This window comes from Protopterus annectens, chromosome 2.part1, assembly GCF_019279795.1.
Source record: "Protopterus annectens isolate FY-2018-M chromosome 2.part1, PAN1.0, whole genome shotgun sequence".
NCBI classification, from domain to species: Eukaryota; Metazoa; Chordata; order Ceratodontiformes; family Protopteridae; genus Protopterus; species Protopterus annectens.
This window is the reverse complement of record NC_056729.1, coordinates 1,391,930,760-1,391,954,076: the sequence shown is the minus strand read 5'-3', so window position 1 is coordinate 1,391,954,076 and position 23,317 is coordinate 1,391,930,760. Positions and strand designations below refer to the sequence as shown.

The following is a 23,317-nucleotide window of genomic DNA, read 5'->3' as shown; positions in this document are numbered from 1 at the left end:
ACAAAGACATTGGGGACCTACAGACACTAGATCCTACCCAGTTCGGCTTTGTCAAGGGCAGATCCTGCCTTTTGAACCTGGTTGACTTCTTTGAAACAGTCACCAAAGCCATAGATGAAGGGAAGGTAGTCCACACAGCCTATCTGGACCTTGCAAAGGCATTTGACACAATACCCCACTCGGGCATCATAGATAAGCTATCCAGCTTAAATATAAACCCCTATGTCACAAGATGGGTCGCAAACTGGCTCAAAGACAGAACCCACAGAGTGAGAGTTGCTGGAGCCATGTCAGACTCGAAACCGGTCACAAGTGGCATCCCACAGGGTTCTGTCCTGGGACCACTCTTGTTTGGTATATACTTTTCCGAGGTACAGGCAAACGTGGGAGGACTATGGCTCACCAAGTTCGCAGACGACTGCAAACTGGGCGCCATAATCAACTCTCCAGCTGACACAAACATCCTTCAAAAAGGTCTCACAGAGACAGATAACTGGTGCCAGCGCCATGGTTTAAAGCTAAATGCCAAAAAATGTACAGTCATACCCTTTGGCAACAACAATGTGCCCACAAATTACCACATAGGTGGAAACCCATTAAGTACAGAGAAAGTTATTAGGGACCTGGGGACCCAAGTTGATAGCAATCTCTCCTTTGAAAACCACATTGCCAAAGTGGTTAGAAAGACCTTCTACATAGCCCACCTCATCACGAAGGGTTTCACATCTAGATCAAGGGAGGTAATCGTGCCCCTTTATTCATCCCTCATCAGGCCCATCATAGAATACAATGCCCCTTTTGGGATGTACCTTACCCGACACCTGCAGCAATTACTAAGACCCCAAAAGTATCTCACCAAGAGGATCAAGGGTCTCAAATAGATGCCATATGCTGCTCGGTTAAAAAAACTCCAGCTCTACTCAGTTGCATACCGCCTACTTGAGGCGATCTATGCCTGACATACAAAGCTATGTCAAATCCAGAATTAATGGACATGCTCCACCTCAGTAAATCTAAATCCCTTAGAGCCACACGCTCGAGGGACTTGAACCTCAGCACAGAAATAAATAGAACTTGCTGGAGGGACAGGTTCATAACCCAGAGGCTCCCTTCGCTCTGGAATAGAATTCCAGTTCATGTGAGGCAGAGCACCTCACTGAATCTCTTCAAGAAAAATCTCGATAAGTGGATGGGGGATCGTAGGTTTGTCCCAGGGATTACTCCCGTGTCACTATTAGACAGAGGCACAGTAAACTAAACCTTAAAAAGGGCACAGTATACTCAAATCAAGGGGTGGCATAAGCCATACAGAATCGGGCTAGGCTTATAATTGCCCCAGGGCAGATAGCCTAGTATGAACCTATGACCCTATGAACCTATGATACCAAGTACAGAGGCAATACTTTGAGTCAGTCCATGTGTGACATGTTGTTTAGGCCTTGTATCCTTTTAGTAAGGTATCTCTGTTGGCATTCTAGTTGTTGTATGTTTCTGGACAGATACATGCCAAATGAGGAATTATATTCAATGATTGGCCGAATGTGGTTTGAGTAAAGGGGGATAAGTTATACTATAACTTACATATCATCTTTCTCCTCTTTACGAACTACACTCCCCCTTCCCTAGATCTAGACACAAACACTTTGTTTATAAGCTGTGCAATACAGAATGACTTTCTTATAACAATGCGCACATGTTGGTCATAAGTTAGGTCACTGTCCACATAGATTCCCAAATTCTGAACAGCTGGGATCAGAGGCATACTAATGTAGAGGCAGAGGGTGCAGTCCACCCCTGGTGCAAACAGTAAGGGGGTGCAACCTTTCCTTTTAAAAGCTTTCTGTGCTTAAAATGCAAAACGCTTAAACTAAAACCAGAGCTGGATCATTTAAGCGTGTTCATCTTGTTTAAGAATGCCCTCTCTGTCTGTGTGTCTCTGCATACATCAGTGCTCACATGCATGCACCTATAGGAAACGTCTTTTCCATGTTCCGTGTGGAATTTAAAAACAAGAACATGTGTGTATGTATATTTTACTGTGTTCCATGTGTATTTTAAATACAAGATATTAGTGTATAGGGGGGTTAGCATACCTCTTAAATCTGGACAAAGCCTATAATAATGGGCTGAAAGCCCAATAACAGGGACAGATTTTGAATATTGCTTTTATATACTTAGTTGCTAGAATAACAGGATTTGTATTAGCATGCATTTTCTGGACAATATTTATTTTATTTGTCTTTTGTTAACCAGGTTAGTCCACTGGGTTGGTGGCCCATTTTCAGTGGAGACCCAAGGAGAAAAGCTACACAACTAAAAGTAAATATCAATAACAGTAATAACAATAACAATAGTAAAGTTTACATAACAAGAAAAGTGAATCTGTTCATGCTATGAATAGGTGCAATGAAATATACAATTGTGATAGTGGAGAAAAAAAAATACAGTTAGGGCATCAGAGTAAAAGCTCATTAAACATCTTAATCAGTAAGCCGAGTTGGTAGAGAGGGAGAAAATAGGAGTAATAAAAGGAACGTTAGGAAGTAGGAAGGGAGTAGCAGGTGGCCACAGTGGTGCAGCGGTTACCGTTGTCACCTCACAGCAAGAGGTTCTCCAGAGTATAAGAGGAGGGAGGGGGGAGTGTAGTTCGTAAAGAGGAGAAAGATGATATGTAAGTTATAGTATAACTGAGTGGCAGAGCTGAAAGTATATGACTAAAAACATGATGCAAATATCTGGGCATTCTGTGAAAGTTTGTACAGTTGGGCACTATGTAGGTTACTAAATTTCCTTAGACTCAAACTTTGTACCTTGGTTACAGCAAACAAGAGCCTGAATCCTCTATATTAACTACCAAACTAGCAAAAAAAATTAGTTATTTAACATTTGTTTACCGGGAAAGTCTGACTGGGACAGAGCCCATTTTCAGTGGAGGCCCAGGAGAAATGCTCCAGATGCATGTCTTTGAAATGTGTGAGGAAACCAGAACACCCAGAGGAAACCCATGCGAATGTAGGGAGGACCTGCGGACTTCACACAGAAGACACCCCAGATGAGAATTGATCCAGAGAACCTTTTGCTGTGAGGCGACAGTGCTAGCCTCTATACCACTGTTCTGCCGAGTTTTAATGCATTTTCAAGGAACTGAGATTCAGTACATTTGCGAGGAATTGTAAACTTCAGTACATTTTTGAGGAATAGTGACCTTCAAGGGAAGAGGTTTACTGCTGCTCAAGCTAAGTCTGCTTTCAATGTGCATCTGTTTTGTTTAGCAAATTGTCATACCATAACTGGTAGGATACTTGCTTTGAATGCAGAAGGCTGTGAGTTCTAGTCCTGCAGCATGTAGATGGATTGCTGATATTGTGTTATACTTTATGGGGGAGGGGGACAGGGGTGTTGCAGTCCTGAGTGTGTCCTCCTTTGGATGAGATGCCTAGTACCTATGAACCTGTTGGCAGTTTGCCTTCCAATGCCTTTTGTAATATTATCAGCTTAACCAGTTTTTTTGTTTTTAATATAACACATGCAATTTATTCTTCAAGGACAGCAGGCACTGAATTTCTAGATAAAACACTGAAATGTAAAGCTGTTTACTAGCAGCAACGTCTCCATTAGTTACACATCTCTTTAATGTGGAATTATTCAGATAACTTTTACTTTTGCATAGACTGCGTATATTGACTGATATTGGTGGATTGTAATGATAGAAGTTTAAGTGGCATTTCATGGTTGAAATGTTCTAAAATAGGGATTTTTGTCATTATTGAGTCTAAGTTTTGTTTGCTTAATGGAAAAAATGTTCAAAACTAGAAATTTAAAACACTAACAAATGGTGGTGAATTATACAAGGAATATAATTTATTACAATTAGGGAGGTAAATCAAAGAACACATGCATGTATGCATGGTCCTGAAAATATGTGAAAGGGGCCTATGGTTTGAAAACTGCCCAGAGGTATACTTTATCTACCACTGGACAGATGAATTTTCTTTGAATGTGGGTTTCAATGCCATTTCAATGAATGAGAGTTTCAGTGGCAGATAAGTTTACTGTTACTGATGTCTGTTTTCACTGTGACGCTGTATTGTTTTGTTTAGCAAATGTCTATCAGTGTTTGTACTATAACATTTGAAATAAAAGTTTTAAATTAAATCCAAATGTCTGTACTCACTGTAGAAGTAAAGAAGATGTAGTATGCAAACTGAGAGGTTTGAACAGAGTTTTTGGTAACTGGGGAGAGATAGGTAAGTAATGGGACACTTGAATGGCTGCTGGGGGTGTATGGGGGTGGTGCTGTGGGGGGGAGCTGTGGGGTGGTGGTGGGCTCGAACCATAACCCTGCCAAGCGCCACATTTGATCATGATCCAGCTCTGAAGTAAGCACTTTGTTTCTTCCTCTTGTGTGCATCCATGTGTCCATGGGTTCGTGCGCGAAAATGTGGTACAGGATTGGAGGAAACTCTGAAGGAACTACAGAGAAAATCAGACAGCAGCCTACTAGTTGTACAGTAGTACAATGCAGTAGAGAGTTTTGCAGTGGAGAATTTAATTTTTTTATTTAATTGAACCCGATGAACCTGATCAATCACAGCAAGTGAATAAGCCAGGGCATTGTTGACTACCCTTGGAGAGCGGGGAGGGAGGATGGTGGCTAGGCTAGTATGTGCTTTTGTGTGTGTATATATGTATCTGTGCTTGTATTTGTTTAAATATTTTAAAGTTTGAGTTATATGTATGTGTGTGCACATTTATTTAAATATTTTGAAACTGGATGTTTATGTTCATTTTTTTTCTTTGTACTCTTCTGTCATATTTTTGTTTTGGTGGGGTGGAGAATAGCTAGCTGGGATGTGGGTTAAAGTAGCTTGCCCTTTTATTTGCTAAGCTTAAATTCTGCCATTAAGGCTGGCAAGTGAATATTTGTGTTAATGAACTGGAATATTTTTATTCTTTTTTGGGAGGGGTGGACAACTCTGCCGTGGATGAATGCAACTTGTCCTTTTCACTTGGCTTAAATTCCACCCTTAAGGTGTATTTGTGTGAATAAATCTGAATATTTTTTGGGGGGGGGCAGTAACTTTGTTCTTTTTATGTTATTTTTAAAGGCTGGCTAGTGTGCATTTGTGTCAAATTATTTGATGTTTTTGGGGGGAGTAGGGGTGGCTAGCTATGCTATGGGAACTTATCTTCATTTGCTCAGCTTAAAATCTGCTGTTAAGGGCTGGCTAGTGTGCACTTGTGCAAAATAAATTGGAATATTTATGCTTTTTGTCTGGAGTGCTAGCTGTGTTGTTGATGAAATAACTGGTGCTGAGTTTAAAGTTGGGCATGAATGGTTAGTGTGCATTTGTATGAATTAAACTGGAATGTTGAATGAAACACATTTGAAGCTATCCCAGATTTTACAGAATCGTCTTATATTTGCTTAATATGTTTGGTCTGCAAGTTACTCTTATTTTGTTTGCTTAGCTTATAGTCTGCCTTTATAAGACTAGCATTCATTTGCATGAAATATGCTGCAATCTCTAACCTCACTCTGTCTCTCTCTCTCTCTCTCTCGGTGCTGTATTTGTAAAATCAAGTTGAAACTGTTTCTGATTTTGCAGAATGTCCCTAAGTTTGCTTCATCTTGATCTATTCCTAACAGAATTTGGTTTTAACTGTCCATATGTTGTGTCTTTCAGCTTTTCCCAGTTAGGAGTCGCCACAGCGGAACTCCGGTCCGCTAATGATTGGCAGTAGATTTTTATGTGCCGAGTTGCCAGCCCTGACGCACAACCTTCAACGAAGGTACACCCCTTCACACATGTCTCCAGACAGAAGACGCTTTAGCTGAGAATTGAACGGGACAACATCTTACTGTGAGGCGACAGCACTACCGCAGCACCACCACCGCAGTAATTACAAGTTACCAAATCCTGAACTACTGAGTCAGCTCTTAGGGGTGTGTTGTAAGTGTCGTACTCAGCTTTCCAAAAGAGATGATAATGCATTTTTGACATTTAGTTTACTCCAAGATTCTGGCAGTAGTTATTTGTTTGGGACATGCCTTCCTGTAGGATGGCTGAGTCTTTTGGAGATTTGATCACTGCTCCTAGCTTGCTCCTTGCTGACCATTATTTTGTTTCATTTCATGATTATTACTAAAAAAATCTCTGGGGGGGGATTTCTGCTTTGGGTGTCAAATATGCTAGATGCACCACTGACTAGGGTTATTATTATTATTATTATTATTATTCATCTCAACAAATTAAAAGAGTGCATAAAAGCACTGTTTGTGCATGAAAACCCTTACTGTACCTGTCATTGGGTACTCTCTGTGAGCACAACACTGACATTAACCTTCACAGTGAAGGAATAATGGTGCCACAGTAAATGCAGAGAACAATTATTCTTAGTCCTGAGATATCCGGAAGATTTCACCCAGTTTTGGTTCATCAGCATCTCAACTGCTTCACAAGGGTTCATAAGGTTGTTCTATCCTGCATCTCTTCAGGAGACTTTCTTTTTTTAAACAAGAAAAATGTTTATTAAATTATCACGTATGACATAGGCAATCATACATTTATATAAACGAAGACAAATCATACTGACATAATTTTAGTTGCAAACATTATATATCACTTATAATCTATCCAGTCTTTGTCAATCAAGCATTACATGTCGCATTCAAATCCTGTCTTCTTTTAAACCTCATTCTCTTGTGCATGTATTGTTCCCACAATTCACATTTTTCCATGTAATTTGCTCCTATACTTTTCTATAGATCCCAATAACATTTTTTATCTCTCTTACTATATTCACTACTTCTAGTAAAGTTGGTTTAGACTTTGATTTCTGTTTTCTAGCAATTGCTTTTTTGGCAACCACCATAGTTAGACTTAGCAAGGCCTGACTATATCTAGGGAATTCCAAGTCTGTATCATTGCTGAAAAAAATCATTTCCTTAGTTACACTAATTTGCTTACCCACAATCTCTGACAGCGGTCTGCATGGAATCTTTAAAGTCTGCCAACTCATTACACTCCCATAAAATATGTTCCCAGTTATCTTTTTCCTCCCCATTACACCTCCAACACTTGCTGTCTACCTGAGGAAACATTCTTTGTCTACTTGGTCTATAAAACTACCTACACTTCCAAGCAAAGTTCCTAAATCTTGTGGACTTTGTTGCATATTTGGGAGGCATGCACATATCCCTACCATTGTTTCTTTGTGAACTGTCTATCCAATCTCTCTTCCCAATCCTTTCTAACCTTGTCTGATTCTTATAGTTATCATGCAATATGTTGTATGTTCTACTCATTTTACTTTTTTTAATAGCAGCTTCTGTTCTAGATTCTACTAAAAACTATACCACTGCTGGTCTTTCACTTAGGATCCCACTATTTCTTTCTCTTTACCTATACTCTGATATCAATCCTTGATAAGAAAGGCAATCTCTAGCCTGCAGTCCGAATAAATTCTTGGCCCTTTCCCATTTTATTATCTTTCCCTCTCTAATTATTTGCCCCCAGTACTTGTTTTTTTTTTGCCAGTTTTCTCCAATAGATTCCACCCCCCTTGCCTATTGTCTATATACCTATATTTGCCCACAATACTTGGTTCTTTTACCAGTTTTCTCCAATAAAGCCCACCCCCTTGCTTATTGTCTGTATCCCTAATTGCAGCCATCCCTGTTGGCAGAATCTCCTTTCTCCGTTCCCATGTTGGCTTAGTTCTTGGAATACTTTCTGCTACTTTATGAATATAATATTCTGTATGGTTATTGTTATATTCTTTAAGGATCTACATCCAAAATCCCAGTCTCTCCTTGTTTCTTGAGCTTCCCCCCATTTCATCATCCCTTTCCACATTGAATTATAGGTTTCTGGTCCTGTTATATATAGGAGACTTAACTGTGTAGCTTTGAAATACTCCATCAAATTCGGTAATCCTAAATCACCTTGTTCTTAGGTTCATACGATGCTACTAGGCTATTGACCCAAGGGTCTATACAAGCCTAACTGTTAAATCCCAATAAATTACTAGAGGAGAAATATCATCTATGCCCAAGGTTTTTCTAGCAAGGACTACCCATTTTCAGGAGAGAAGCCGGGGCAATCTGTGGCAGAAATTTATGTTTTCCCATCCAGTCGTCGAGGTTGTGCTTAAGCAGGGTCATGAAAGTGCTCTGCTTGATATGGATTGAAGCCTATTCCAGAGGAGTGGCAACTTCTGAGAGATGTATCTGTCTCCTAAAGCAGGTCCTGTTTATGTAACAGGCTAGACTGAGCGAGGTCCCTGGAACAGGTGACTGTAGTGCCATTTGACTTACGTATGTGCAGCAGTTCCATTAGATTTGGGTCAGAGATAGCCCTGTAAACCAGACATAAGTTGCTTCTAAGTCTATACACTACTATCAGTATAACACGTGCTGGAGACCCTGAATTTTCTTAGTTAGAAATCTCTGCGGTTTCCCAAGTTGCTGCAGGTGTCTGGTACAGTACATACCAAAGGGAGCATCATATTCAATAATAGGCCTGATGAGATTTGAGTACAGGGGAGTTATAACCTATTTTGCTCCTTCATGAACCCAAACTGGGTGGGGTCTAGTGTCTGAAGGTTGCCAATGTCTTTGTTTATAAGTTCCATGATAATACGTTCCATGGCCTTGTAGATCAGGCTCGTCAGACTGATGGGTGGTAGTTCTCAGGATCCAAAGTGGATCCCCCCCTTGTGGAGTGGGATAACTGTAGCTGTGCACCATTCAGTGGGCAGGAAGCCTGAGGTGAGGCTATGATTAAACATGGCACTTAGTTGAGGTGCCAGTTCATTTTGTAGTTCATGTAGTACACAGCCTGGGATGTCGTCTGGTCCCATGGATGCTGTATTCTTAGCTTTGAAGAGTGCATTTTTTACCTGTGTGGCCATTATTACCGGAATTTGGCAATCTTTCAGTATTGAGATGGGCCCTTTAGGTTCATAGGTAGGTACCAGGTTATTGGCCCTAGGGCCTATATAAGCCTAACCAAAAAGGTACCATGGCTTTCGCCACCCAAGAAAATTATTTTCCTATGCCCCTGTCAAGTAGAGCCAGTGAAGTGAATTTCCTATTACCCATCCAATCATCAAGATTTTTCTTTTCTTGAAGAGTGCTAATGAGGAGCTCTGTTTGACATAGATAGGTAGACTTTTCCAGAGCATGGGATGTGCCTGGGGCAGGGGGTGAGAGGGGGGTGAAGTTTGCACTGAATCGATCTGCCAGGATATTGGCAATATCCTTAGGATCAGTATATTTAATGCCATTCTGTTGTAGCTCAGAGCAGATCTGAGCATTGCCATTTAGATTATTAACATAGCTATAGAATGCCTTGTGTTTGTCATTGGAATCTTTGGCAATTTTATTTTCGTAACTAGATTTGGAGGATTTTATGAGGGATCTCAGCTTCTTACTGAGGCTGGTAAGGGAGTTTTTTGCATCCTGGGATTTTCCTCTTTTCTGCAATAGTTTCTTCCTTTTGTTGTAAAGTTTGTTTATGGCAAGCGACCACCAGATTGGCTTCCTTTTTTTGGAGGAGAGCATCTTGGTTCTGTTGGAGATGGCATGATTCATGCACAAGTGGATGTGCTCGTACAGTGCCTTAGTGTAGGATTCAGCAGTCGAACTTTCAGTTCCCATCTGCATGGATGTCATGAAGTTTGTCACTTCTGACTTGAGATGCATGAAGGTGGCTTTGGAGAAGTTTTTTCCAGAGGTTTCCTTACTTGGGGGTGGAGGTGGGATGTGGATTTCAAGGGTGATTAGCTTATGGTCAGACCTGACCAATGAGAGGGTGACCATAGGTGTGGAGCATCGATTTCCCATGTTGGTAATTGCCAGGTCTAGGACATTGGAGCCTCTGGTGGGACTAAGGATTAGTTGATACAGTGCATTGGAATTTATGAATTCCAAGAACCGTTGGGCAAAGGTGTTGGTACACAAGTAGTTTTCCCAGTTAATGGCAGGGTGGGTGAAATCACCCAGTATTAGGGTGTTTGGTTGTATCTTAATATTTTCCAGCATGTTTAGAAAGGTGTAGTGAGAATCTTGGGGCATGGTGGGAGATCTTTAGCAAGCTATAATTTGGATTGCAGTCTTACCTGGTGTTAGTTGCACCTGGAGAATTTCAGACGCATTGTGTTAGTTGTGAATGTCCTTGGTGAATATGGACACTCCTCCACCTTTAGTGTGTTGGTCCTGGTTTGGTGGTCAAAAGTGTGGTAAGAGTTGTAGCCTGGTATTGCAGGGGTGCTCTCTGGAGCCTTGAACCAGGTCTCGGTTACTGCACAGATATCGAGTTAGGAATACCCCGAGATAGTGCATTTTGAGGTTTAGACTTCTAGCATTGAGTAGAATTATTGTTTATTCTATAATCAGTTGGGATATTGTTTTTACTGAAGGGAATGATTATGCATTTTTTAGCATTTGGTTTAAGACCATGGCTTTGGCACAAATCATTGGTCTGTCCCTTTTGAAGTATGCTGACATCACTAGGGGATTCATTGATAGCACCTAATTTGCAGTCATCGGAAAACGTGGGTAGCCACAGCCCCTCTGTTTTGGCCTGGACTCCTGAGAAGTATATGCCAAACAAGAGGGGGTCCAGCACTGACCCTTGTGAGACCCCACTGGTGACAGGTCTGACGATAGAGGTAAAGTCTCCCGCTTTGAATGTTGTTGATTTGTGAGCCAGTTTGTAGTGCACCTGACAACATAGGGGTTGATATTCAACTGGGCTACTTTGTTAATGATGCCTGAATGTGGGATAGTGTTGAAGGCCTTGGCCAAGTCAAGATAGGCTGTGTGCATGGCTTTGCCCTCATCTGTGGTTCTGGTCATGTTCTCAAAGAAGTCCGCCAGGTTTAACAGCCATGACTTGCTCTTTACAAAACCGAACTGGGACAGATGCAAGGTTTGGAGCTCACCTATATCCTTATTTATGAGGTCCATGATGATTCATTCCATTGTCTTACAGATGAGGCTGGTTAAACTTGTGGGCCAATAGTTACCCTGGTCTGTGCCAAGCCACCCTTGTAGAGGGGGATAATAGTCGCTGTTTTCCATTCACTGGGGACAAAGCCAGTGCACAGGCTGTGGTTGAATAGAGTGCCTAATGGAGTAGCTAACTCTTGTTTTAGAACATTTAGAATGCAGCCCGGAGTGCTGTCTGGTCCCATGGAGGCTGTGTTCTTAGCCTTCAAGATAGCATTGATGACTTACTCTTTGGATTTGCAGGGAGAAGGAGATGATGAAGACATGGTTTGTTGTTTGCTTGGAGGGATACGGGGATGACATTTTCACCATACCTGTCTGCTAATAGGTTTGCAATTGCTGCAGAGTCAGTGTGTGATGCCATCCACAATTAGTTCAGCACACATCTGAGTCCTACCTTTTAGGTTGCAAACATAGCTGAAGAAAGCCTTATGGTTGTCTTTGGCTATGGTTGCTAAATTTTCTCATAGTTGCTCTTTGAGGATTTTACGAGTTATCTTATTTGCTTGTTTAGGTGGAGGCTTCCAGTTCTGGATTTCACTTCTGTATTTGTAGACAGCAGCTTCTTTTGCTTATTATATGACTTATTAATGGTAGATGTCCACCAGGATGGCTTGTTTTTTTCTTGAGGATCTTGTTTTAATCCTATCTGGTATGGCTGTGTCTATACATTTGTGTAAATGTTTATACAGGGCATCAGTGTATACCTTAGTATAGCCATTAATGTCATCTATGGAAACTGAAGCTTGGAAGTAGATTATACCTTCCCTTAGGAGGGTATAGTTAGCTTTGGTGAAGTTTTTTTTAGCCTGACTTTTATTTTGGGGAGTTCTGCTGCTTCAAAAATGACTCATTTATGGTCAGATTTAACCAGTGCGGGCCCGACACTTGAGTTGTTAAATTGGTCACTCATATTGATGAGGACCAGGTCTAGAATATTGGAGCCTCTTGTGGGGTGGTGCGCTATTTCTTCCAGGGCATTTGAGTTAATAAAGTCCAGGAACTTTCCTGCGAGTGAGTTGGGCTCATATAAGTTTCCCAATTAATGGAAGGATAGTTGAAGTCTCCCATGACTAGGGTGTTAGGTTGTATCTTAATAGCCCCCAAGTTGGTCTATATAAGCTTTGTGGGCATCTTGGTTCATGAAAGGGGACCTGTAATTGACTGTGACCTGAAGGGGGTCTTACCGATGGTAATTTGGACTTGGAATAGCTCCATAGTTTTCTTATCCAACCAGTCTAGAAGTGTAATTATCTTTAATGAAGATAGATACTCCACATACTGTACCTCCTTTGGTTCTCACACCTTCAATTTGTGGTCTGAAATTGTGGAAGGCATTGTAGCCTTGCAAGGCTGGGGTACTTTCTGTGGCCTTGAGCCAAGTTTCTGTGACTGCACAGACATCAATGTCTTCCAGGTAGAGGAGTGCTTCCCAAGAGTGCAGCTTCTGGTTTAAATTCCTAATGTTTAACAGCATGACCCTTAGTTTCTTTGTGTTAGTTATTTTCACTGTCGGGAATTTTGTTGTAGTGACCTTGCCTAAAAAAGGCATTATCGGGGAGGCAATTGCCTTGGCGAGCAACTGAAATCTTAGACATGCCAGGTGAAGACTATCTCTGGCAAAGCAGCGTGGTCTAATCATCATGTCGTCCCAGGCTGACAGGAACTGGATCTCCTTAGAATGATACCAGAAACTAACCCAATTATTGAAGTCAGTCATTTTGCTGTTTATATTGTGGTGTCATCCTAGGTAGTGCTGCTCAAAGCTAGGGACATACCCGCCTGGGACACATATTCAGAGAGCTCAATCATGTCTCTCTTCATATATTCCAGAAAGGTATATCTCAAGTCGTTCAAACCAACATGAACTATGACAGAATCATAATGGTACCTGTTGTTGAAAGACTTGAGTGCATGTGTGATCTGGTGAATCCTTGCACCAGACAGGCAACTTGACCGTAACCTTCTCCTTGCTCAACCTAGTGAGCGAGGCATCTGTATGTCTCACTACAGAGTCACCTATAACTAAAACATTTGGAATAGTTGTGCATTGGCTTCAGGACTTATTTGGTGAGGCACAGGTGCTAGTGTTTTTATGTGTAATGGGTGCTTTGGGTGTTGTGAGTAGCATGTTTGTGATTTGGAGGTCTCCGGTGTTAGGGAGGTTTCTGGAGAGAACCTCTGCATATGAAGGTTTATGTGTTGGATTCATATTGTAAATAGGAGTCATGGTGTGTGAGCTGACAGCCTGTTTAGTGTTGCTGTTCTGGATAAGAGAGAGCAGTGATTCCAGATTCTCGCAAATTGTACTTGAGTGATTTAGGAGTAAGGGATTGTCAGTGTACATGAGGCAGTTGCTACACTGCCTCAAAAAAGCCATGTCCACCAGGCTGGCAGGAGAAACAGAGGGAAACTGACAGTCTGTAATGCAAGGTTTGAACCTGGTATCTCAGCAAATAAGGAGAAAAAAATGGTGGTATCAGGCAGGGAGCTATTTTAGGGTGACTAACCTATGGAGTATACAGTAGGAGGTCTATAAAAGAGGAGATCTATAGGGTCTGATGTTGATAGGTTAGGGTCTGATGTTGATAGGCAAGAGGTAAAATCTCTGCTGGGTAATTCACTGAACTGCTGAGAGCTATTCAAGAACTGCTGTGCTAGCAGCAGCTTCTGAGGGAAAATACTTCTATTGGCGCATTCGCATCTACAACCACCAAGAGCTACCCTCTCTGCACAGTGGTGCGTGATGCTACACTATGCACAAGCAAGAGCAAAGCAGCTAATGCAAAGAAACCAAGGAAGTAGCTCAAACTGAGCCCTGCACCAATTACATAGCTCACTGTGAGCCCTGCACTAATGAAATAGCTCAAACTGAGCCCAGAACCAGTAACCTTCAATTTAGATAGTCCTGCTGTATGCTCCTGCCACAAAGGTACAGGGAGACTTCTTCAAAAAATAATGCCTGATTTTTAGCATTCAATCTACAAACAGAACTGAATTCAGCCAGTCTGAATCCAGTCTGTACTACGGATAACAGAAATGCAACAGAACAACCAAAAAAAGGCAGGATAATTTTTTAAATTAAATAAGCAACACAGTATAAAAAGCAACAGAGTTTTTCTTGAATTAATAAACACAATAGAATAAAACAGCAGAAACAGATATTTTCTTAAATTAAATTAAATAAAAGCAGCAGTTGGTGTGAAATACAGTCCAAGTGTGACAAATGCAGTAGTGAAATACAGTGCAAAGCAGCAACAAACAGTACCGTTTTTAAACTGCTGAAGTACAGTCACAGTATATAAGAGAAGTGCAAAGAAAAATACTTAGAACCATTTTGTGGATTTCCCAGCTCAGAAAGACCAGGTAAACACCTACAGCCACTATATGAATAAATAACCAGTTCTCGTAATGTAAAGCACAGTAAGAGTGTGTCTGGAGTGAAGTACTACCACAAATAAACTTAAAGATATGGGTTCAGCAGTGTACCTTAAACAGCTCATAAAAGTGATTATTCAGTAAAAGTACTTCACTTTGTATGAATGAGCCAAGAGCCACTCTTCACTTTTTGGCTTTTCCCGTTAAGGGTCGCCACATTGGAACAACGGTCCCCAGAATGCTTGGCAGTGGAATTTTACAGTGTCGAGTTGCCAACCCGACACCCGACCTTCCACAGAAGACACATACATGCACATACTCACACCTAGGGTCAATTTAGAGTGCCCAATCCACCTACAGCACTCAGTTGTACATAATTTATAAATGCACTAAAAACAAGATATGCTGATTTAATAAGCTCTCCAGCCAACAAAACCACATGCAGAAATCTCAAGTGTTTCCTCAACTTAGACAGACCAGGCTACCTCCCAGTGCACTACAAGGAAAATCCACTGACTTTTATGAGAAAACAAGTGTTTGCTAGAGGGTAAAAATACACTACTTTATTCAATAGCTAGCTAGATAATGAATTTGGATGAAGTAAATCACAATAAGACAATAAGAAGCAAAATGCACTTTTTCGATATCAGCACAAGGAACAGCAAATAATTCAAATAAAAAATTCAAAATATCGGCAGCAGTGTAGAAAGGAAGGAGCCTATTAAGCTCAATTTACAGTAGGGGTGGGAAGCTTCACATCACCAGGTTTAAAAAGAAGACCAACAAGCAGGAGGGTGGGTGGGAAACCCTAGCAGGGAATCACCAGCAGTGCTATACCTTATTGCAGGCATGAAATCCTTCAGACAAAGAATCAGCTTATCCCACTTGATTCTTGCCATCTTCTCCTTCAGCTGTTCATTAATTGATAGCCACAACTTCTCCTCTGGTTGATAAAAAATATGCCTGACCTGTCCATAAAACTAAAAGGACTAAAAACATTTGAACTACTTCTATCTTGCTATCCATATCCATATAAAAGAGCTTCCAATTTCTCAGTTTTTGTATTATCTTTTGCTTAGTTTCATCCCACATATGCTTAGCTGCCCCACCAGAATCATTTTTTAATCTGTACTCCTAAGAATTTCATTTTATCATGTCTCCATAAATATGGATATTGCTGAACCAATTCGGGTACACAATTTACAGCTGTTGCCTTTATTTTAGCTTCATTAATTTTGTATTGCGAAAAATTTTGAAACTGCCTCACAATGTTCCACAACACTGAAATGCCCTTTTCTGGTTTTATCAGGTATAAAATAATATGATCTACAAATAGAGCCAGCTTTTCTTGAATGTCACAACAATTATATTCTTGAATCCCTTATTTTCTTTGCCAATGGTTCTAAATATAATGCAAATAACAAAGGGGGAAAGAGGACAACCCTGCTTGGTTCTTCTGTCCAAGCAGAACATATCAGAGAGGAATCCACCCACTTTAATTTTCACATCTTATCCCTCATATGTCCTCTTAATCAGTCTTATAATTTTGTCAGGAAATGCAAATGCTTCCATAGCCCTGCTCATAATGACTAGTGGGAAAAGAAGTGGTGATAGGTTTCCAGCCTTGTCTCAGTCCTCTTTGGAGATGTCAAATTTTGGACAGGGTGCCATTTGTGGCAGTTATTGTGGAAGAATTGCTTTATAAAAGCTTGCATCTAGAAATATAAAAGGGGAACAGTTCGGTAATCTAAGCATATTCCATATGTAGTTCCAGGTTAACAACTCAAATGTTTATTCTTAAAGTCATTTAGGAAAGCAACCCCACAAATGTTGTTTGTCCAGCACCATTTTTGAATATCAAGCCAGAATCTGACAAGGTCTGGACTACCAGTCCTGTGTTTATTAAGTCCTTACTGGTAGCGGGATATAACATTTGGGAAGATGTTTGCTATTGTGCTGGCTAACATTTTGGCATAGATTTTGAGTTCCAACTATAGCAGTGAAATAGGATGATGGCCAGAGGGCAGTTTTTGTTAGGTTTGGGGATCTTTGATACTTTTGATATATGAGATTCTGGAGGAAAGGCACTTTCTAGGAACATATCTAATAAAGGTTTTCCAATTAAATCCTTGAATTCCTTAAACAACACACACAGTGGTAAGAACATTATACTTCAACACATTACCTAAAGGCAGGCTTTTCAGTGGTAACTAATAGCTCCTGTAATGTAATGGAACATGTAGCACTTTTCCCTTTAGTGCAGAAGGCTGTGGGTTCTGTTCCCACACCAAGATTGATTACTGACACTGCAGTATATTATAAGAGCAGTGCTGCACTCTTGAGTGTGTCATCCTTCGAATGAGACTTTAAACTAAAGCCCCATCTGCTTGATTTTGTGGTAGCTCAACTGGAAGTAAAAGATCCCATAGCACCTATCAAAAAGAGTAGGGGAAGCTACCCAATGTCCTGGCTAGATTTAACCTAGTAGTATAAATGCCACCTCAGGTCTCCCTTAAAAAGAATCTACTAGTCTAGTGGGACTAACCCAATCAACAAAGGATAAATAAAATAAATAAAAAAAGGGTAAAGCTAGTTTTTGATGTTCATCCTGTGATAACTGTTTTAACTTCATACCCAGTAGCAGCTGCTGAATAAACCTTTCCTGACTCTGCAGTGTTATATTATTGAGTGGCCTTAGATATTCTTGAGCCAAAATTCTGTTGATTTTATGTGGTTTGGTATATAACATATCATTTTCTTTCATCAGTGCCAAAATAGATATTTTTGATCTTCTACTGTCCAAGCCATACAATAAACGTATGGGAGGTTATGCCTTGGGTCAGTAAAAGGTCTTTAAGAGATCCCATTTATCCTGAATGAAAAGATAATTTAATGGTCTGATCTTAGCCTTTTCAGAATTGTCTCAAAAAAAAGTAATTTATCCTTTTTGTCTTCTACTTGCTCCAGCTCCATATGTCACTTCCTCTTTTTCTCATTAACTAATAACTTAATAACTTTAAAATATCCCCATGTAGCCTAGGTTTGTGTGTAGTTTTGTGTAATCTTGCATCTGACGGGTTCTTTATCTCTGTTAGGTATGAGAAGAAGGGATTCAAATTTACACTAAGCTGCTGTGGTGGAGCATTTGTTGAGGCTAAGAGACATGGTGAGGGTGAAGTGATCTGACCAACTAGTGGGTTTATGTTGGTCAAATGGATGGAGGAAAGAATAGCCACGAACGTGAGCCAGAGGTTGATTCTGCTGGCAATTCCAACCTTAGGGATGTGTATAGGAGGACCTCTATTCCAATGGACATAGCATCCCTCAGACATCAATTTGGTCTAGTTGCTCCATCATTGATTTAAGTTAGGATGATGTTCTGATCAATCTCTTTTGACAAGTAGATATTTTATCCATATCAAGAGCTAGTACAGTATATGAGTCACCCCCTGTTATGGTGCAGTCTACCTTAGAGATTGTAGGGAGATACAAAAAATGTGTAAATGGGGATTTATCCTCCCTGTTACGTCCATAAAAAGTTAACTAATAGTTAAGGCCAATGGATGCAAAGTACTATCAGCATAAACTGTATGCCGTGAGAATCCATGTGTTCCTGTGTTTGGTCCACCCTAAAGACTTATTAATTAAAGTTAAGAACTCATGTTTTGGAGGAATTATAATAGCTGCCTAGTGCCTATCTTTTCCAAAGTTTGAAAAAGGAACCTTTGTGTTATTTTTGTTTCTTGCAGGCAAAATGTTTATATTGTCTATATTGATACTGAATAATACTCTTCTTTTCATGGGGTGTGGATATACTTACTTCTGATATTTAAAGCTAAGTTTAAATGTTGAAAAATTTGTTTGTGGGTGTTAGTCTGAGATCCCATCAAGGGATGCGGATTTACCTTGGTTATCCAGATCATAAGTAGAGTTCTGTGTGTACTATGCTATGTTGTCCACGTCAGATTCAAATTATAATCTTGTCAGAACTGGGCAGCTAGAACAGACAGTGTTCCAACAGTAAGCCAGATATAACCCCTTCACAATCACTATGTACCATACATTGGAGACAAAGCAGGTATATGAGCTCAGGTTTAATAGCTGTAGTGCACCAGTCCTTGCTTAGTGCTTTTCAAGCAGTCTGGTATGATATCTGGTCCTATAGGTGGTGTATTTTTTTTTTTTGGAGAGTACTTTTAGGAATTGTTCTTTAGTGATGTTAGGGTGTGCAAAATCCTTAGAGATATGTATTTTTTATAGATTTTTCTGGGGTGAAATTTGCACTGAATTTGTTTACTAATATATGTGCGATATCCACTGGATTTGGATAGGTAGTGCCATTTAATCCAAGAGTGTAAAAATTGGGATATAAGACTTATTTGCATGGTATTTGGTTTGCTGATAATCATCTTTGCTTTAAATATTTATGAGTACAGACTATTAAATGCTTCTTTTTCTTTGATAAATTCTAATGTGTACAGAATATTAAATATTAGTGAGTACCATATAAAAAACGTAAAACATTTATACCGGAAGTGCTCTACTAAGGCAGAAATAGCTTACAGTAACTTAATTTGTTCCTGAATAAAGAGGTAGCCCCTTTACTACAGCCTGCTAATAGGTATGGTTCTAACTTGGCTTGCTGAGTGCAAAACCTCAGTTTAAGTGCCTGCATCTATTAAGTTAAGGTATGTTAGGCGGTGTGTGAAGCACAGCTCAGTGCTATATAGTTGAGCTAAGAACTTAAATACACCAGTGAAAAAACATGTTTTGCCTTCAGCCAGTAATGCTAGCTCCCCACCCTCCACCTGCTTTATGTTTAGCAGTGATCTCTAGAGTCTCGTTGAACACAAAGTAGGGGGATATGTGACTGGTATAAAGTCTTCAGCTTCCAAATGGTGATAGCGAAGGAGAACTGTAAAATCTGTCCCACTAATAAGTCAGAGCCTTAAACTCTGTCCTACTAATAAAATCATTATTATGACTTTCAATTAATGTTTGTGTTATTCAGATTCTAGATCTTGTGCAACATCCATGATTCAACTTGATATGCATATACTGTTAATTAATATAATTCCTCTCTTTTTTTGTTTTTGTAGGCTGCTCTCATGGGCGGAACAACTATGGTGATTGGTCATGTTCTGCCAGATAAGGAAACATCACTTCTGGATGCTTATGAAAAGTGCAGGAGCCTGGCAGACCAGAAGGTGTGCTGTGATTATGCTCTTCATGTGGGTGTCACCTGGTGGAACAGCAAGGTAATGGAAGAACCAGAGTGTTACATGTTTTTTCTTACATTTTGCTAAAAAACACCCACTTTGTCAAAATGTGATGATTTTTTTCTTTTTTTAAGACTGTGGATATAAAAGCTGCAGAGCAGTGTTATCAAGTTACTTTCATATAAATACTCTTTGTAGCAAAATGGAAAAATGGGGGATGATGATGATGATGATGGGAAAAGCGGGCTGATGATGATGATGATGACTCTGTGTTGCAAAATATCACACTCGTGGTTTGCTGCATTTACCTACATCTTACATAAGTTAGCTTGTTAAAGCAGAATTATAACAGACATGAATGAAAAGCTTCTGTCAGGTATCTGTTTTACTTACCAGATGAGTTTCTCAGCAGAGGAACAGAGTGCTGCAGTGGGTGGTGTTGCTGCTTTCCGGTTTGGCTCTGGAGTTCCTACTGTATGGCATCTGTATATCGTCCTTCTTTTTGCATGTGTTTTTGCTGTGTGCCTCAGTTTCTTCCTCATCCGAAAGTTTTGCCTTAGGTGAATTGGTAATCCTGCAGATTACACATAATTTGTGAGTGTGTGTGCGTGTGTGCGTGTGTGTGTGTGTGTGTGTGTGTGTGTGTGTGTGTGTGTGTGTGTGTGTGTGTGTGTGTGTGTGTGTGTATGTGTGTGCGCGCATGTGAATATGTTCCCTGATGAGGATTAATTTCACTGCCTTGGGCCTTCAGAATACTGTGATAGACTTTGGCTTCCCAATGAACCTACAATGGATTAAATAGGTTATTGGAAAATGAATGAATAAACTGAGTTTCTCATAGTTTACTGAAAAGAACTTGCTGATGCTTCGCAACTTCAAAAATATTTGCACTGAATAATAACATTAAAACTGTGAGAAGAGAAGGTTGGTGCTGATAGCAGTCACAGTGAGTGTTTTAGAAGCACATAGGACAGGAATAAGAGATATGTGTGAACATAACATACACATGAACCTAAAGCAAAGATGATGAAAGGCACTGACTTTTTCTTTGTTCTAGTTCTCTAAAGCTTTGCTGAGTCCTACACTGTGCCTCCTACACTGTACCACTTTCTCCATCAGGGTCTTACAGGGCCCTACAACCCTTTCCATATATGTTTCTTTTTATTTACTTATTTATTTATTTAATTTTTTTTGCAGAGTTTTTGATTTCTCACAGCTGACCATCATCTGCTCCCAGGCCTCTCATTGTTCACTGGGTCTACTGAACCTAACTAGCATCCCCAGAACTATCTCAGATCCATATTGAGGGCCAGTGAGGAGACTGAGTCACCTTGTAATAGCATCATTGTGCTGCTGAGAAATGACTTTGATCTTAAATTCCCTTCCCCAGTGTACCCCTGTCCCAAGGGAAGGTGTGCAATTCCTGGTATATTGTCCCATCTCTGTGGTCCCTCACTGGTTAGATTTGACCATAAACAAATCACTTTGGATATCCACATTCCGCCCCCACCCCCGGATAAGGAAACCACCATGAAAAACATTTCAAAACCGAACTTCACGTTACGTAAGATGGAGGTGAAAAGTTTCAAAGCTCCCATGCTAAAAGGATAATGCTGTCCAAGCTGCAAAATCCTTTACTAATGCATTCTATGGGCACCTACAAGAATGCATGGATCGTGCTATCCCAAGCAAAATCAAGACTCACTCCTCCAAGAAAAGGAAACCAGTCTGGTGGACCCCTGCCATAAACAAGCTATACAATAGAAGGAGGAAACTAGTACAGAAATGAGTAAAATCCCAAGAAGGGAAGACATCCCTGATCAGTATCAGCAAGAAACTACGATCCCTCATAAAATTGTCCAAGGCGAGCTTTGAAAGAAATGTTGCCCAGGACTCCAAAGATAACCACAAGGCATTCTTTAGCTATGTCAAGAATCTAAGTGGTAATGCTCAGATCTGCTTGGAGTTAGTGCAGAATGGCACAAAATACACTGAACCAACCGATATTGCCAACATCCTGGCAGACAGGTTCAGTACAAACTTCACCCCCCTCTCACCCCCAAAAGGGCCCATAACCATACCAGAAGAATGTAGAGCCCCTGAAATCACAGACACTGAGGTTAAAATAGCCCTCTCCAAAGCCAAGAACACAGCATCAATGGGACCGGACGGGGTCCCAGGCTGTGTTCTACATGAGCTCAAAGACGAATTAACCCCTCACCTAAACACATTGTTCAAACTCAGCCTCTCCACAGGCTACATACCCATAGAGTGGTGCACAGCAACAGTTATTCTGCTCCACAAAGGTGGAGCCACAACAGACCCCGGGAACTATCGCCCTATAAGCCTGACTAGCTTGGTCTGCAAGGCTATGGAGCGCATCATCATGGAACTCATTAACAGAGACATTGGGACTTCCAAATACTTGACCCTACCCATTTCAGCTTTGTTAAGGGTAGATCATGCCTCCTTAACCTGGTGGACTTCTTTGAGACAGTTACTAAGGCTATAGATGAGGGAAAGGTGGTACACACAGCCTACCTAGACCTTGCAAAGGCCTTCGACACCATTCCCCATTCTGGTATTATAGACAAGCTCACCAGCCTGAACATAAACCCCTATGTCACAAGATGGGTTGCCAATTGGCTCACGGACAGAACCCACATGGTTAGAGTTGCGGGAGCAAGGTCTGACTCTAAATCAGTTACAAGTGGCATTCCCCAGGGCTCAGTCCTAGGGCCCCTCCTGTTCGGTATATACTTCTCAGAGGTACAGACAAGCACAGGAGGACTAAGGCTGACCAAGTTCGCAGACAACTGCAAACTAGGGGCTATAATTGACTCTCAGGCTGACACAGACATCTTCCAAAAGGGTCTCACTGAGATGGATACCTGGTGTCAAAATCATGGCCTCAAGCTAAATGCCAAAAAGTGCATAGTTATTCTCTTTGGAAATAACAAAGTACCCACAAAGTACCACATAGGTGGTAGTCCCCTAAATACGGAAAACATAATAAGGGATCTGGGGACCCAAGTAGATAGTAATCTCTCCTTTGATAATCACATTGCCAAAGTGGTTAGAAAATCCTTATATGTGGCCCACCTAATCACAAAAGGGTTTGCATCCAGATCAAAAGAGGTCATTGTGCCCCTCTGCTCATCAATCATCAGATCCATCATAGAGTACAATGCCCCATTTGGGATGTACCTTACAAGACAACTGCAACAGCTGGAAAGACCACAGAAGTACCTCACCAAGAGGATCACTGGCCTCAAACAGATGCCCTATGCAACTCAACTGAAGAAACTCCAGCTGTACTCGTTTGCATACCGCCTGCTCAGAGGTGATCTCTGCCTGACATATAAGGCCATGTCCAACCCAGAATTGATGGACATGCTCCACCTAAAGAAAACCTTATCCCCTCAAGCCACATGCTCTAGGGATCTAAACAGCACCACAACAATAAATAGGACATGCTAGAGGGATAGATTCCTGTCCCAGAGACTTCCCATGCTTTGGAGCAAGATTCCAATCTACATTAGGCAGAGCTCCTTGCTAGTACTCTTCAAGAGAAACCTTGATGAGTGGATGGGAAACAGAAAGTTTACCCCGGGGATCACTTCAGTGGCTCTGCTGGACAGAGGCACAGGGAACTAATCTAGGGGGAGGGGAAAGCCAACACATTCTGGCTAGGCTTATAAAT

At 40.8% G+C, this 23,317-nt stretch overlaps 1 protein-coding gene across 3 annotated transcripts in view; it reads left to right on the top strand.

Annotated features, from left to right (window-relative positions):
* Nucleotides 1–23,317, top strand: part of DPYSL5 (dihydropyrimidinase like 5) — a 1,161,038-nt gene that overhangs the window by 276,139 nt on the left and 861,582 nt on the right. For all 3 annotated transcript variants that reach the window (XM_044062869.1, XM_044062871.1, XM_044062870.1), the window contains exon 3: nucleotides 19,495–19,653. In XM_044062869.1, the coding sequence (XP_043918804.1) occupies nucleotides 19,495–19,653 (159 nt within the window). The remainder of the gene's footprint in view (nucleotides 1–19,494; nucleotides 19,654–23,317) is intronic.